Source organism: Aegilops tauschii, chromosome 4 (genome assembly GCF_002575655.3).
Source record: "Aegilops tauschii subsp. strangulata cultivar AL8/78 chromosome 4, Aet v6.0, whole genome shotgun sequence".
NCBI classification, from domain to species: domain Eukaryota; kingdom Viridiplantae; phylum Streptophyta; class Magnoliopsida; order Poales; family Poaceae; genus Aegilops; species Aegilops tauschii.
In genome coordinates this window covers 124099842-124114717 of record NC_053038.3, presented here as the reverse complement: position 1 = coordinate 124114717, position 14876 = coordinate 124099842, and the positions used below count along the sequence as shown (strand labels likewise).

The 14876-nt window shown below is 45.6% G+C and overlaps 1 protein-coding gene and 1 pseudogene across 2 annotated transcripts; both read left to right on the top strand.

Moving 5' to 3' along the window:
* The window catches only part of LOC109779115 (uncharacterized), a 30744-nt pseudogene extending 23968 nt beyond the window's left edge, over window positions 1-6776 (top strand).
* A 459-nt stretch (window positions 6777-7235) lies between these two features.
* On the top strand, window positions 7236-10558 carry LOC109779119 (uncharacterized). Of its 2 annotated transcripts, none has more exons than XM_020337722.4 (9): window positions 7236-7493; window positions 7604-7690; window positions 8434-8572; window positions 8674-8875; window positions 9015-9143; window positions 9237-9286; window positions 9364-9461; window positions 9537-9824; window positions 9921-10558. In XM_020337722.4, exons 2-9 carry the CDS (start codon window positions 7649-7651, stop codon window positions 10401-10403), a joined length of 1431 nt encoding a protein of 476 aa, XP_020193311.1. In that variant the 5' UTR covers window positions 7236-7493; window positions 7604-7648; the 3' UTR covers window positions 10404-10558. The 2 variants fall into 2 exon arrangements, with proteins under 2 accessions (XP_020193311.1, XP_020193312.1); XM_020337723.4 differs by having other exon boundaries at window positions 7255-7464.
* The last annotated feature ends 4318 nt before the right edge of the window (window positions 10559-14876 follow it).

The window sequence follows — 14876 nt, the reverse complement described above, 5'->3', positions numbered from 1 at the left end:
GGCAGAGGCGGACCACAAGATCCTCGATCTAGTGGACTCGGACGATGACGCATCCGAAGAAGACGTCGCCTAGGGTGAGATAAAGATGGGGTAAGCGTCAAGAAGAAGAGAGTGGCAAGAATGGGTGTATGGACCATAGGTCCCAATCGTAAGAAGGAAGATAAGCGGAGTGTTGTCCCTCTAACGCTCATGCTTGATGAATTAAATTGAAATTCCCCATCTGTCTCTCTACCCCCCTTCATCTACCTCTCATATTTTCCTTCCAATTTACCCAAATCCTCGATGTGATCATTTCCCCTCGAAGTAGGACACCACAAGAAGTCATCGTGATAAAACCCAACAGGCCCATTCCACCTGAACATTAACCACCACCGATGAAGAGAGTCGTAGACTGCAAGGATCAAACTTTTAAACAGCCAAACAAAGACTGGATCCAAACAGATCCACCGAAGACCAGTATCGACCGATTCCCCGCGAGATCCAATGGAAACACACCTCCACTCGCCCTCCGACAATGATAGATGCATCATCGGTACAAGGATGAAAGTGGGAGACATTATTTCTAGTAAGGAACATCGTCACCACCTCACAACCCTAACCAAGACGCTAAACCTAATAAGAACGAGAGCGGGCTCCCTCCCGCCGATAGGGGTCGAGATCCGCCACACCTGCACGACCCAAATGCCATCAAAGGCGGGGCACCAACGGGAGGAAGAGGAAACCTGATTGCCTGGGGTCTTTTGTTCAAGAGGAGGAAAGAACGATGTGGATTTTCCATGAAATTATGGATATTTATGGGTCGGCGCGGGTCAAATGTGTTGAATATATCATCGAAAGCATAGTATCGAATCCGTATATGAATAGAGTTTCTAAACATACAAATTTGTTGGCATATCCCATGGAAAGGAAATTCTTGGTATATAACACATACTTTGTTACTAAAAAAATCAAGTATTTGGAACCATGCACAGAGTGCTATTTGTTTTGATTCTGATAAGGGCATATCCAACGCCATCCATCAAAACAGATATGCAAATTTTCCGCGGATAGCGCTAGCGAAGCTGGGCATCCAACCTGGTGCATCAAATAAAAGTGGACACATCATTTAATAGTAGGATATTTTTTACATAGCAAAAGTCGCTGACCCTGGTCTACTCTTCCCTTGTCGTGGGCATGTCAGTCTCCCACCTCCCACTCTTTGTTGGACGTGGGAACTTCCATGTCACATGTGCTACTCTTTCTCGTCGGAGTCCGCCGCCTGGTTGCTAATGTCGCTGGTGGAGGTGAGGTCGATGATCGATGTGGATGGTTCGAACTCGTGGTCGTTGCGGCGCACATGAATGACACGTAGTTGCCGACGTTGGCAGTGATGAGTCCAATTTATGTGATAATTTTACCAAGTATTTTGCGCCTACATGGTAGGCTTTATGGAATTTTACTGCGTTCGTGCACCACTTTTTGTTAATAATCTCTCAGGTAACGCTTTTTGGACCATTTAGCATAATATGGAAGAAATCTACAGAAATGGTAGTGGAATCACCTATTTAAAGTGATAATCACCTACCATAAAAGAATAAAGCAAGAAGGCCAAAGAAGGAATCGTCACCGCGCTTCCAGAGCAAAAGATGGCGTCCCATGCGACCGCGCCGGCTCGCATGGGCGGTCGTATGGAGTGCCAATACCGCCGCCGGATCGACTAATTCCACTCGTGAAATCGAATCGAGGATCAGACGCTCAGAGAGACTAGAAACCTGTCGAGCGGGCAGAACCCTAGCCTCCGGAGATCATCTGGAGGAGGGATTAACAAGGAGAAGGGGGCTATCTTCCTCACGCACAAGGGGGCTACAACATCATCACCACCGTCATCATCATCATTATCCACATCCTTACCATTGTAACCTCAGGAACCCTAGTGGATCATCTTGTGTGTTATTCGAATCATCCATCCATGTATGCCATCACCCTTGTCATGATGTTTGTTGTCTCCATGTGTGAGTAGACCCCTAGTTCTCGGGGATATGATGTACCCTGGTATGTGTAGGATCTAAACCGTTATTTAGATATGAGACCCTCTGTTGAATGCTTAGTTTAATAACTTTGTGAATGTTGTGAAAGGGCCCCAATCATCATTTGTGCCTTATGACCATGAATTATATTATTGTTGTTGTAAAGGGCTAGGATGTGAAGGTAATTCAAGGTGATAGTCAAAGCCTTTACTCCTAACTTTTGCAATTGATGGGGCAATTACGGAGAACCCTTAGAGAGGTCGCGTCCACGGGGTAAATTATTAATTATCATGAGTTGTAACCCTATGGGAGAGACTATGATGGTGGCATGTGTGGTACAAAGTCTACTTCGAGTAGAATGTGTTCTGTACCCGGCTCCGCCCAGCATAATCGTCAAGAGTGGCTCAAGAATCCATAACATACTATGCCCAAGCATATGTGCGCTAGAAACATACCAATGGGGATTCCAGACTCCTTGAAAATGCCTTACTCGTTTGTTGTTCCATCAGTTATTCCAGTCATTGTTCTCTATTTACTTCAAAGTTTGTTCCATTACTCAATTATAGTTTATTTCCGCCCTCACTTTGCTTTGAGTGTACAATTATCTACAAGCATAAAAGTACAAATTCACTACAACAGGCAAAATTCTGATTCCGCTGCTCCCTGTGGGATCGATACTCTTACATAAAAAATGCTACAACTAAATCCTATGCAATTGAAGGCCATCAGGCAGCGTCACCATCCGCGATCGTTTGCACCGCCTCTGCCTCAATCTTCTCAAAGAGGGGGGGGGGGTCGCATTCCGCCTCCATGATGTGGAGCTGCCAATGCACACGAAGGATGGTGCAGGCGTTGCGCACAAACTCGTAGAGTGCCCATTGCTCGTTGACGAAGCCCTGATCGTCCATGGCCATGTCAGCGACGACTCGTTCACCAAAGATCTAGGCTCCGCGAGCTAGTGCTGCTTGAGGAGCTCTAGATTGTACCAATGCTCCTCCTACATCATCTGAAACACGGAGACTGGCAGCACCGCCTGCTCCGGTTGCTCGTCCTCTGCCATGACTATGTCTAAGTGTGCCTGCTCCTACGCCATGGTGGAGCCCACAATCGGCATGGGGGTGGGCACCTGCTTCGGCTCATTGTCAAACGCCTCCTCCAGCGTACGAACCTTGTCCACAGAGCTCTCCTCAGTGAGCTACGAGGCAGTCCGGCCTCTATGAGTTTCACGTGTTGGGCCTGTGAGTCATGGACGATGCCCGCGGTCTCATGTCAGCGGCGCTGCGAGAGCCGCTTCCACCACACTTTCCCACTCGCGATCATTGCGTCAGCGGTTGTGAGCGACAGACAAATTGAATCTAAGGTACACTGGCAGTCGTGAACGATGGAGTAAAGGGAAGCAGATGTGGCGAGGTTTGTGCCGTGCGCGACCGTGCTTCATATATCGGGCTCTAGCCAGAATAGGCGCCGGTTTGAATGTGGACACCCGGATTGGGTATCTCGGTTGCCATGCCTGTTCAATGCCCGACAGGTGGATGGACGAGCACCTGACTTCAATGTAATAGGAATTAATCCGTCCCGTCGTCCGTTCGGCTGCATCTGCTCTGAGCTGGCATTAACACAACGCGAGTAGCGGGTCGGAGCAGGTGCCTCAACCCCTGAACCAGTGTGAATGCCGTGCCCTTTGGCCAGCATGCGTCAGTGACTGGTCACGTTCACTCTTGACCGACATGAATACGGGCAGAGCGCAAAGTGGTGGTTGGAGCAGGAAAAAATATGGTTTTTTTGGGTCCGAGCTGTGAAGCACGTACATGCTGGAGGTTAGAACACCCCAAAGCTGCCCCATATTTTTTTCCAATTTGTGAAAATTCAGACGCGCATCCACAAATATTTGATGAATAACGTTGGATGACTCAAAATGTTCAAATTGTGGGGTCCAGATGTTTACGGGTAATTTGACTACGGCATTTGAGTTGTCCTTTATTATGCCCTTCATCCATATTGTAATACAAATCTATACCTAATAATAAATTCATTAGTGCTTTTGCCCGTCCGCCGCTACTTTTGGGAAAACAACTTGCTCTATAACCACACATGTACGCCTCGACAAAACCTCTGAAAAAAGTCAGATTTCTCATCTTATCTGAAGAGAAAGAGAGACACGCGTTGTGATTATGTGAGCACCAAGACCATCGTCAACAAATGTGAGAAGGAGAATAAGCGGGAACATAGATTAGATGCACGTGGACCCATTAAGGTCCTCAATCATGACTATCGTGTTAAAGACGTGTGAATGCTTTTTTCTGTTGCAACACACTGATATTTTTGTTAGTTTATACTAAGGGGGTTGTTTGGTTTTAGGCTTAACAATGCCATACTTTGCCATACAATGTTGTCACACTTGGCTAAGGTTAGTTGTTTAAAATGGGAGCCATAAGCTGACAAACCTAAGTGAATTTTGCCACACTTTTTAAGTGTATGTGATGTGGGACCCTAGTGTGGCTTAACTAATGTGTGACTTGAATCAAACCTCCACCTAAATTGATCAAACTTCAACCTTAGGCAAACTTAATCTCAAACCAAAGAGCCCCTAAATCAGTTAGTCCCTACACAGTAAAGTTAGACTAGCCACAGTGGAAGTAACATAAATGATAACATCACACTTATCTAGGCAAAATAGATGATGTGGCATGTAATTAATAAAGAAAGAGAGGCATGTGGAAACATAGCTAGTTACTGTAACATCACACATATCAAAAAAAGATGAATCTACAACCTAATAAATAAAGTGATGCATGACACAATACATATGTTACTACCCACTGTGGAGGTAGTAACATAGACTAGTAACGTATGCATGTTACTACTCTAAGTTACTCCTCACTGTGACTAGTCTTAGTGGAGGGATTTATCTAGGGTGTGTTTGGTTGCCCGCACCGAGCCCAACCAGGCCCGCGCGGGAAGGGAGAGGCCTGTTTGGTTGCCTGGTTTTCCTGTTGGGCCTGCATCGCACGCTTCTCAAAGCAGCCCAGAGCCTGGCTTGCTGGAAACCCTCGGATCGGCAGTTTCTCGCGAGCCAGGCTGAGTGCGGCGCGAGGTCTCTGGGCGGGAGCGAGGCGCGGGCGAGGGGGGATGGCGGGAGATGGAAATCTGGCGCGCCGTCCCGGCGCCAAATTTGCCTCACCCCCTTTCACTCGCTCACCCATAGCCACTGCCCCCCTTTCTTCTCCACTGCCTCACCACTGGTGGCGGCTGCGATTTCAGATCTGCGCTATAGGCGGCGGCGGCGGAAGAGGCGGCAGCGTTTGCGGCTGATCTGGTGCTCCCCTTGCTGTTAGCCACCGTCTGGTCGACCTACTCTGTGCCATGGCTCCCCCTACGCCGTCCTCGTCTCCGATGCCGGTAAGCAGCACCCCCTCCCCCTTTGTTAGCTCAGTGGTTAGGCCTTTAAGCTAGGTGTAGGATCGATTTCCCACTGAACGAACCGTCGATGTCGACTAGGTTATGGACGCACGGATGAGGCTGATAATCCAGGAAGCAGCACTGATTAGTGTGATTCAGGCATGGGTCATGTTCATGCACCAGAGAGATGTTCGTCGTGTTGGGAGACCGTTGATCCGCTATGGTCCATTGTTTCCCCGGGAATAGGAGAGGATCCAAAATCTGAACTACATCTACAACTGCAATGACGTCGAGGCTCTGTGGATGCTTAGAATGAAAAAAGCACCATTTTCCAGGCTTGTCGAGACCTTCAGGAGCAGGGGCCTGTTACAAGATAGCATCAACACCAGTGTCGAAGAGCAAGTGGCCATGTTCCTCTATGTTGTTGGCCATAACCAGGGGTTCAGGGTCATTCACAACACGTTCAGGAGGTTAATGGAGACCATCTCTAGGTACTTCAAGCAGGTGCTTTTTGCTGTTGGGGAGCTTAGAGGAGAGATGATCACGAGACCATCTGGCCAGACTCCACCAAAGATTCGCAGAAGCCCAAGATGGTATCCATACTTCAAGGTGAGCATTGACAATATACATTTTTCATGGCTTGATATGCTTGTATTGTGCAAGTTCAGCACTAACACAGGCTAGTGATGCCATTTTCAGGACTGCATTGGGGCAATAGATGATACTCATGTCACTGCCAGAGTTCCTAGGTCACAGTCTGCAGCATACAGGGGGAGGAAGCACTACACAAGCCAGAATGTGCTTGCTGCTGTTGACTTTGATCTCAGGTTCACATATGTGCTGGCTGGCTGGGAGGGGTCAGCGCATGATGCAAACATTCTCACTGACAGCATGAGTCGACCTGATGGGATCAACATCCCCGACGGCAAGTTCTACCTTGGAGATGCTGGCTATGCATGTCGGCCGGGTGTTCTTCCACCCTTCAGAAAAACCAGGTACCATCTCAACGAGTTCTCTGGTAGGAACTTTCCTAGGACTCCACAGGAGCTGCTTAATCTCAGACACTCCAGCCTTAGAGTAACTGTTGAGAGGGCATTTGGAGCTCTGAAGAATAGGTTTAAGATCCTGGATCAGAAGCCATTCCACCCATACCCCACTCAAGTTAAGCTAGTTCTTACTTGTTGCATTCTACATAACTGGATCCTCCAGTGGGGCTTTGATGAACACGTGCCTGAGGAGGAAGAGGTCGAGCCTGACGATGTTGTTAGCTCTGGCCATGGTGTGGAGGCATTTGACAATGACGGTTGGAAGAACAAAAGGTTGGAGTGGGCAGAGGCAATGTGGCTTAACAGAGGTCAGTGCGGGATTTGAAGAAGAGGAAGAAGAAACAGCAGCAGAAGCACAGAAGAAGAGGAAGAAGAAGCAGCAGCAGCAGAAGAGGAAGATGAAGCAGCAACACCGATGAACTATCCCCTATTTAGCCAATGGCTCTTAATAATTTGATCTGTCATTTGATTGTAGTTAGGCTGAACTGTCATTTGTTTAACTAGCTGGCACTATGTTCAGATTGTGTGTGGTAAGGTCACCACTAGATAGAAGTGGCGACAACACCTTATGCAGGTTGCAACCAAACACCATGTCATATGTGCACCTAATGCAATGCGAATCGCTGGGTCAAAAATGTTTGTCTCATGCAACTAGGGGCATGCAGGTAACCAAACTATATGCATCTAGGGTTTTTTGCCTGCATCTCCTCAAACCGGCTCAATAGAGTCAGAATCGCCGGGCCAGGCTGAATCGGCAATGTAACCAAACACGCCCCTAGGGTAGTCGAGGTGAAGTCACGGGTGAACTGGGGCTGCTGGTGCGCCGCGTGTCCGTGGGGGAGTCGTCTTCTCCCTCCCTCCCAGGCTCCCACCAACTTCTTGCCGCAGAAACCGACTACCGTCCCGTCCCCTCCTGCCTCCCCACGAAACGGAATTTCTCCTCTCCCGCCGCCACACCCCCACCTCACCCCCGCTGGAGAAGACAGCCGAGCCGCCGCCTCCTGGATCCACCGGTTCGTGGTTCCGATTCCCGTTTCCTTTGGTCAGTCCGTCTGTCAGCCGATCGAATCGAGATTGTTTTGTTTCGTTCCTAATTCATTCATTCCTCTTAACTTTTATCGTTCGTGGTCCTCTCAATCCGTATTCTTCCAGCGCGTTAGGACTAATATCTGGGACTAGCGGATCCATCGGTCCAGCATGGAGCCCTCAGCACAGGGAGAGCCTTCTACTTCCGCGTCGGTACGTATGCGTGTTCATCTTGATCTCTACTTGTTTTCCTCTTGCTGTTACTACCCACCTTCCTATGCCTTGAATATTTCTATGTTCAGATATTACCTGGCTGGGTTAGGAATTTGGTACTGCAGTTTTTTCTTGTCATGGTAGGAATGAAGCAGGCAGCAGTCATAGCTGTCTGTTTGCCTTGTTTGCTGCCTGCCATAATAAACCTGAACTTTTCAACCCCTTATTATCCTTATCCTTCCTCCGTACTACTGGTCTTCTTCATATACATTTTCAAGTTTAATTCGGAAGGAAGGGTTTGGTCCATCAACTTTACCACATTGCAGCAACACTTCTATGTTTTTTTAATTATATAAATCTGCAGAAATATAAGCATGCCCGTCACTAGGTGAAAGGAATTGAATTGAGCCTATTCAAGTCGAGAGTTGACATTCCTTTCACAAGGAAATTGGTCTGCTACTCGTGTAGCCATTTTATCCAACGCGAATGATTAAATGGCAATTCCTGCAGTATTCTGAACCCAACTTGCTTGCTGCGTCGTGCAATTAACGTCCACAAAAACCCACCAAGCCAAGTTGCCAAGTGATTTGGCTTACTTAACCTTAGTGCCAGGACAGGGTTGTTACTTACGTATCCGTTACCTGCAGTATGCTGGCTAAAGGCCCCTGTGGTCATTTTTTGTTTTTTTGTTTTATCACTTCCTTTTGCTAACAAAATAGTTACTGATAAATCACAATATCTAGGTTGACGATAGCCAATCAGTCTATAGGGCTGAAGATTCAGAACTCTTTCCCTCTGTCCCAGCATTAAACCAAGCTGCGTCTAATCTTGCCCAAATAGCTTCGTATTTTACCCAGTGCCTCCCGGTGCCTGGTTACACAGGTTAGATTTCTTGTTTTGACTGACGATTATGCCGTAAGATTTTTTTTATTCATGTCATAAATCTGGTTGAACCCCTTCATTATCTTTACTCTCTATTACAGGAATACCGGAGGAAGGCCAAGAACTAGCAATACTTCCACCGGTCTCAACTTCTGGCAGGCCTGCTCTTCAGACTTCTTCTGCAGAGTTGGATGGCAGTAGCTTGTCTCCCAGTGTAATAAGTTCCTCTCAAGAAATCTCGGACATCTCAGGGCAGATGGCACCTTTTCGTGTTTTTCAGAATGGAGCTTCACTATTTCAAGGGTAGAGATTGCTCTGTCATTTGTGTATTATACTTTTCAACTATATCTATTTTCATTTAAACCAGCAGTGTTTTCTTATTATTTTTAGATTAAATTGGAATTAGAATATAATGGTGGATTCTTTATATGTCTATATGCAGTCTCGTAGATCGTGCTCGGAAAACTGTACGTGGTTCAGCAGATGATATCGGATGGCTTCAGCGCACTCAAGGCTTACCTGCAGCTGAGGATGGGACGACCAGATTTTTGGAGATACTTGACTCCGTGAGGTCAGTGAAAATAAAACACTGAATCTCAGTTTTTACAATATGTAAAGAATGCTTTTCGTAACTATCTTATGTATTTATTTTACTCCTCTCCAGAAAAAATGAGCACAAGCTACCTGATGCGGTGGTGTATTTGTTAGTTCCAGGTTAGTCTGATGCTATGTCGGTACTGAAAACAATTTATGGAACTTTTGTGGTTACACATGTTCTTCTGCTTTTACAGGTTTATTTAGTAACCACGGGCCACTTTACTTTGTGAAGACAAAAGCATACTTCTCCAAAATGGGTCTGGTTTGTCACATTGCCAAGATTCACAGTGAGGTACTTACCTATATTAGTTTGTGTTCTTCTCTTGATATATTATTTTCATCAAGTGATACTAAAGGTGTCCTTCAGTCTTCAGTAAGTAAAAACGCAAGGGAGATAAAGGAATACATTGAAGAAATATACTGGGGATCAAGGAAACGTGTGCTACTTCTCGGTCACAGCAAGGGTGGTGTAGATGCGGCAGCAGCTCTGTCACTCTACTGGCCACAACTGAAAGACAAGGTTGCAGGTTTGGTACTAGCTCAAAGCCCCTATGGAGGAAGCCCAGTTGCTTCTGATATCCTGAGAGAGGGGCAGCTTGGTGACTATGTCATGCTACGCAAGCTTATGGAGATTTTGGTTTCAAAAGTCCTTAAGGTATTTTCTGTGAATTGATCATTGCAATCATTACCATGCCAGCTTACACAGTGGATGACACCAAATTTAATTTCATAATCATTTGGGTTTCTCCAGGGTGATCTGCAGGCACTAGAAGATCTGACATATGAAAGGAGGAAAGAATTCCTGGCGCAGCACCCATTGCCCCCCGAGGTGCCAATTGTATCATTCCACACGGAGGCAAGCATCACCCCAAGTGTGCTGACAGCCCTCTCTCATGTCGCGCATGTGGAGCTCCCGGTTGCCGCTGACGGCAATCCTGCGAGGATTCCGGTTGTAATGCCACTTTCAGCTGCCTTGGCAGCATGCTCGCAGCTGCTGGTGGCGAGGTATGGTGAGAAGAGTGACGGTCTTGTGACGAGGAAGGATGCTGAAGTTCCCGGATCGGTGGCGGTCCGACCAGAGCGGAAGCTGGACCATGCGTGGATGGTGTATTCCTCGATGAATGAGGAGCCCGGGGATCAGGCGAACACGTCGCAGGTATGCGAAGCTCTGCTGACTCTGCTTGTCGAGGTTGCACAGAGAAGGAGGCATCAGACGGCCATGAAAGACGAATAGGGAAAACGTTGGAGCTGTGCTGACAGATTTGTGTAACTATAGATTGACTAGGTGGTTGTTGGTCGACGTTGAAACTGCTTCTGGTAACCTTGCCGAAGCTGATCTTTATGCATATACTTCTGGTTTTTTGACATGGAATATCTTTATTCCATTAACCAACGTGCACAGCAATGTCGCTGGCCACCAAGTCTCGGACAAAGGTGGGAGCGCCACCCGGCCATACGGCTTGGGGCTCGACGTCCATCTTCGAACCGAACGCCGCTAAGGCATACACAACCTTATTACAAGTTCTGGGACAAAATGTCACCTTAAAGACAGAAAAATGTATATTACAAGTTTTGGGACAAAATGTCACCTTAAAAGACAGAAAAATGTATATTAAGAACAGTTTTTATTTCTCAAATAAAGACCCACTGGTGCCAGGTCCAAGTCGGTCTACCTGATGGCCTTCTTGAGCTCCATAGCATTTGTCTCGGTAATGGTCATTCACCACCCTTGAGCAGCTTGAATGGCATAGGCTAGTTCTTTTGGTGGCAATTTTAGGCTTCTAGAAGCCCAACCAAAAATGATTTTTTAAGAGCTTATTAGTCAAGTCTTAATTAGTAGGCTTCTAAAATAAATAAATTTGATTGGGCTTCTAGAATGTAGGGGACATCCTAGCCTATTCTAGAAGCCAGCAAAAGAATTGGCTCGGCACGCCAGTGTATGGATCAAGCAATTCATCTACCTTTCGCGGGATGGAAAGACCCTTCGGTGTAATTGGTTGGTCGTCTTCCTACTTACAAGGGACCCATGGACATGTCCAAATTTGTATCGATGATCCATCTCCTACTCTTAATCACTCCTTTAACAATTCCACACCTTTCAAAATGCTTCTCCATGTATACGAGATTCCTTCCTTTGGCTGTGCCTGCAACACATCGCTGTGCAGATAGTATTTGGCCCGTAACACCCATGCACACAGGGAAGATGGGGTGGTCAATAATCGCCAACCCTGTTTAGCTAGCATGGCCAAGTTGAATGAATGAAGATCCTTTGTCCTTTATCCTTTGACAGTGTAAGCTTCTCCCAACTAATCCAATGAACCTTGTTCTCATTTTCCTGTTGAGCCCAGAAATATCTGTCAATCATGCTATTAATCTTTAACAGCAGCTTTTCCATCCACCCCTGAATGCGTTCCCAAATACGATCTTTAATGTACCCAAACATATTAGTTCCTGACTGACCAACGTGGACCGGAAGCCCCAGATATCTCTCATTACGTGCTTCCTTCTGTAAGCCCAATTGCTCATAAAGCGTCAGAAAATGGGAAATGATGATAATCAGTACACGTCAACATGTGCAATCTGCACATTAGATTTGTCCAAGTAACTGAATTCCATTTTTTTTGCGATAAAAGTAACTGAATTCTTGGATATACGTGGTTTGTATCATACGATTGCTGTCAGGACAGGAAATTAGGGACGCTTCCTTTGGAACATATGTATGGAAACGCAAGAATTGAGATGTCGTGCATCAAGGATTCCTACAGGAACTAAAACCGCAAAAAAAAAAAAAAAAACTCAAAAACTGTTGTTTGGACATCACACAAGGAGTAAATTGCATAAAACCATCACAATTGCACGTGAGTTCTTCGAAAACCGTTGAAATGCTAACAGTTTCTAAAAACCACCATCTTTGAGTAATTTGTTTTCTAGAAGCACTAACTGCTTGGCTGACCGCGTATTGACATAGAATCTGACCGATGGGGCCCAGTGCTGATGTGCGGGGCGAACGCGGGGTGCAGGTGTCGGCGGTCGGCAACCTCCACGATGTCGTGTTGTGCGTGGTAGAGAGCATGAAACGGTCGATGCACATGAGGTGCTTAACAAAATGCAAATGCGAATGGGCAATGACAGGTGGGCCCTTCCTCAACTTAACGTTCCTATCAAGTGGTATGAAGACTTGGTGCCACATCAACACTGACGATGGGCCTCATCGGTCATATTCGGTGTCAAAACGCGACTAGTTGAGCAGTGTTTCTTGCAAAAAAAATTACAAAAAATTGATGGTTTTTGTAGACCGTTGCCTTTGTTGAGCAGTGTTTCGATGGATTTTAGCAAACTCATGCGCAAACATGATGCTTTGTTTTGCAAATTTTCTCCAAGAAGAATATAGGAATCGGAGACGTCAAAGAAAAGAAACATGTGGTAAGACTCTTCCTCCAAAATTTCTCTGCTCCAAACATTTTTCTATATGAATTATATCCTTTCAATTTCGATAGGCATGTTTAGTTACCTGCGTCGTTTTTGGGCTATTTGCATATGTGGCTCTGTTGGGTCTTGCTAAGTGAATAAAGGGTGGAATGTTTTCTGATCTCTATGTTGCCTTTGTTGTCCCACATTGCCTCAGCCCACTCCAACTCTTTGCTCTTTTAAGATTCATTGTCATGTCCCTCCACACCCTGGTCAAAGTCGTGGTCATCATCAACCGCCGCGTCCTCCTCCTTCGACACAAGCTCGTCGTAACCCTGTTCTAATATTCAATTATGCAGAATGCAACATGCTAGAACAAACCTTACTTGGATGGAGAAATGGTGGAATGCCTTCTCATCAAGGACCTTAAATCTATTCTTCAAAGCACCAAATGCCATTTCAACTGTAACTCTAAGGCAGAGTGTCTGAAATTGAATAATTCCTCTGCAGTCGAGATGGTACCTGGTTTTCATGAAGGGTAAAAGAACCCAGAAGGACATGCATATCCAACATCTCCTAGGTAGAACTTACTGTCGGGGATATTGATCCCATCAGTTCAAGCCATGATTTCAGCAATAATGTTAGCATCATGGCTTGATCCTTCCCAATCTGCTAACACATATGTGAACTTCAGATCGAAATCAACAACAGCAAGCACATTCTGGCTTGTGTAGTGTTTTCTTCCTCTTTATGTTGCAGCTTGTGACCTCGACACTCTAGAAGTCACATGAGTACCATCTATTACGCCAATACAATCATGTGATGGACTGAAAAATTGTAATGGCTCACTTACAACAATACAAGCATGTCATTGCATGAACTACGAGTAGTGCTCATCTTAAAATATGGATACTATTATGTGGACTAGCCCAACAATTTAGGGTCCTAGTTGATTAAGCATTTTTTAGGAAAGAGTCCAGTCAGTTTAGAGATAATATTAGAGTTTGAATAGATTTACCGGCTTGTTGGCCAAGTCTTGTCTATCATTATAGGGTTTTATCAACTTATGCCACTAGTTGTGTGACACTATTCAGTATTGCCACTAGAAATTTCAACTACTCAAAAATGTCATCGCTTCTTTAGGTGCATGCTCAAAAATGCCAGTGGACACAATTACTGTCGGCTCAAATCTCGTTTGCCATGTTATAGTGACATAAATACCTATGGACCAACATGTCAGCTCTTCCACTATCACACTACAATTAAGTGTGGGTCCCACCTGATCCCAATGACGTTCTTATTTTCTTCTAAAATTATTCTCTTGCTTACTCCTGACAAGTGGGGCCAACACTTGTCATTATGAGATAGAAAGAGTTGACATGTGGGTTTAGGGGTATTTTCTGTGATATAACATGGTCAACGGGTTTGACCTGACAATAACGATGTCTAATGGCATTCTTAAGCAAACATCTAATGAAATGTGACATTATTTAGATATCTAATGGCATTTTGAGCAAGCATCTCACAAAACAATGGCATTTTTGAGTAGTTGTAACTTCTAAGAGCATCTCCAACAGCCGCGCATCGCGCGGCGCGCTAAAACCGTTTACAGCACTGTAATCGCGAGTCTTTGCGCGCCGCGGAGCGCTGGCTCTAGCGGCCGCTGCTACTTCTTGAGCATGTGTTGGATTTTCCCTTGAAGAGGAAAGGGTGATGCTGTTGGAAATATGCCCTAGAGGCAATAATAAAATGGTTATTATTATATTTCCTTGTTCATGATAATTGTCTATTGTTCATGCTATAATTGTATTAACCGGAAACCGTAATACATGTGTGAATACATAGACCACAATATGTCCCTAGTAAGCCTCTAGTTGACTAGCTCGTTGATCGATAGATGGTTATGGTTTCCTGACCATGGACATTGGATGTCGTTGATAACGGGATCACATCATTAGGAAAATGATGTGATGGACAAGACCCAATCCTAAGCATAGCACAAGATCGTGTAGTTCGTTTGCTAGAGCTTTTCTAATGTCAAGTATCATTTCCTTAGACCATGAGATTGTGAAACTCCCGGATACCGTAGGAGTGCTTTGGGTGTATCAAATGTCACAACGTAACTGGGTGGCTATAAAGGTGTACTACAGGTTGATGACCCACAAGTATAGGGGATCTATCGTAGTCCTTTCGATAAGTAAGAGTGTCGCACCCAACGAGGAGCAGAAGGAAATGATAAGCGGTTTTCAGCAAGGTATTCTCTGCAGGTACTGAAATAAGTGGTAACAGATAGTTTTGT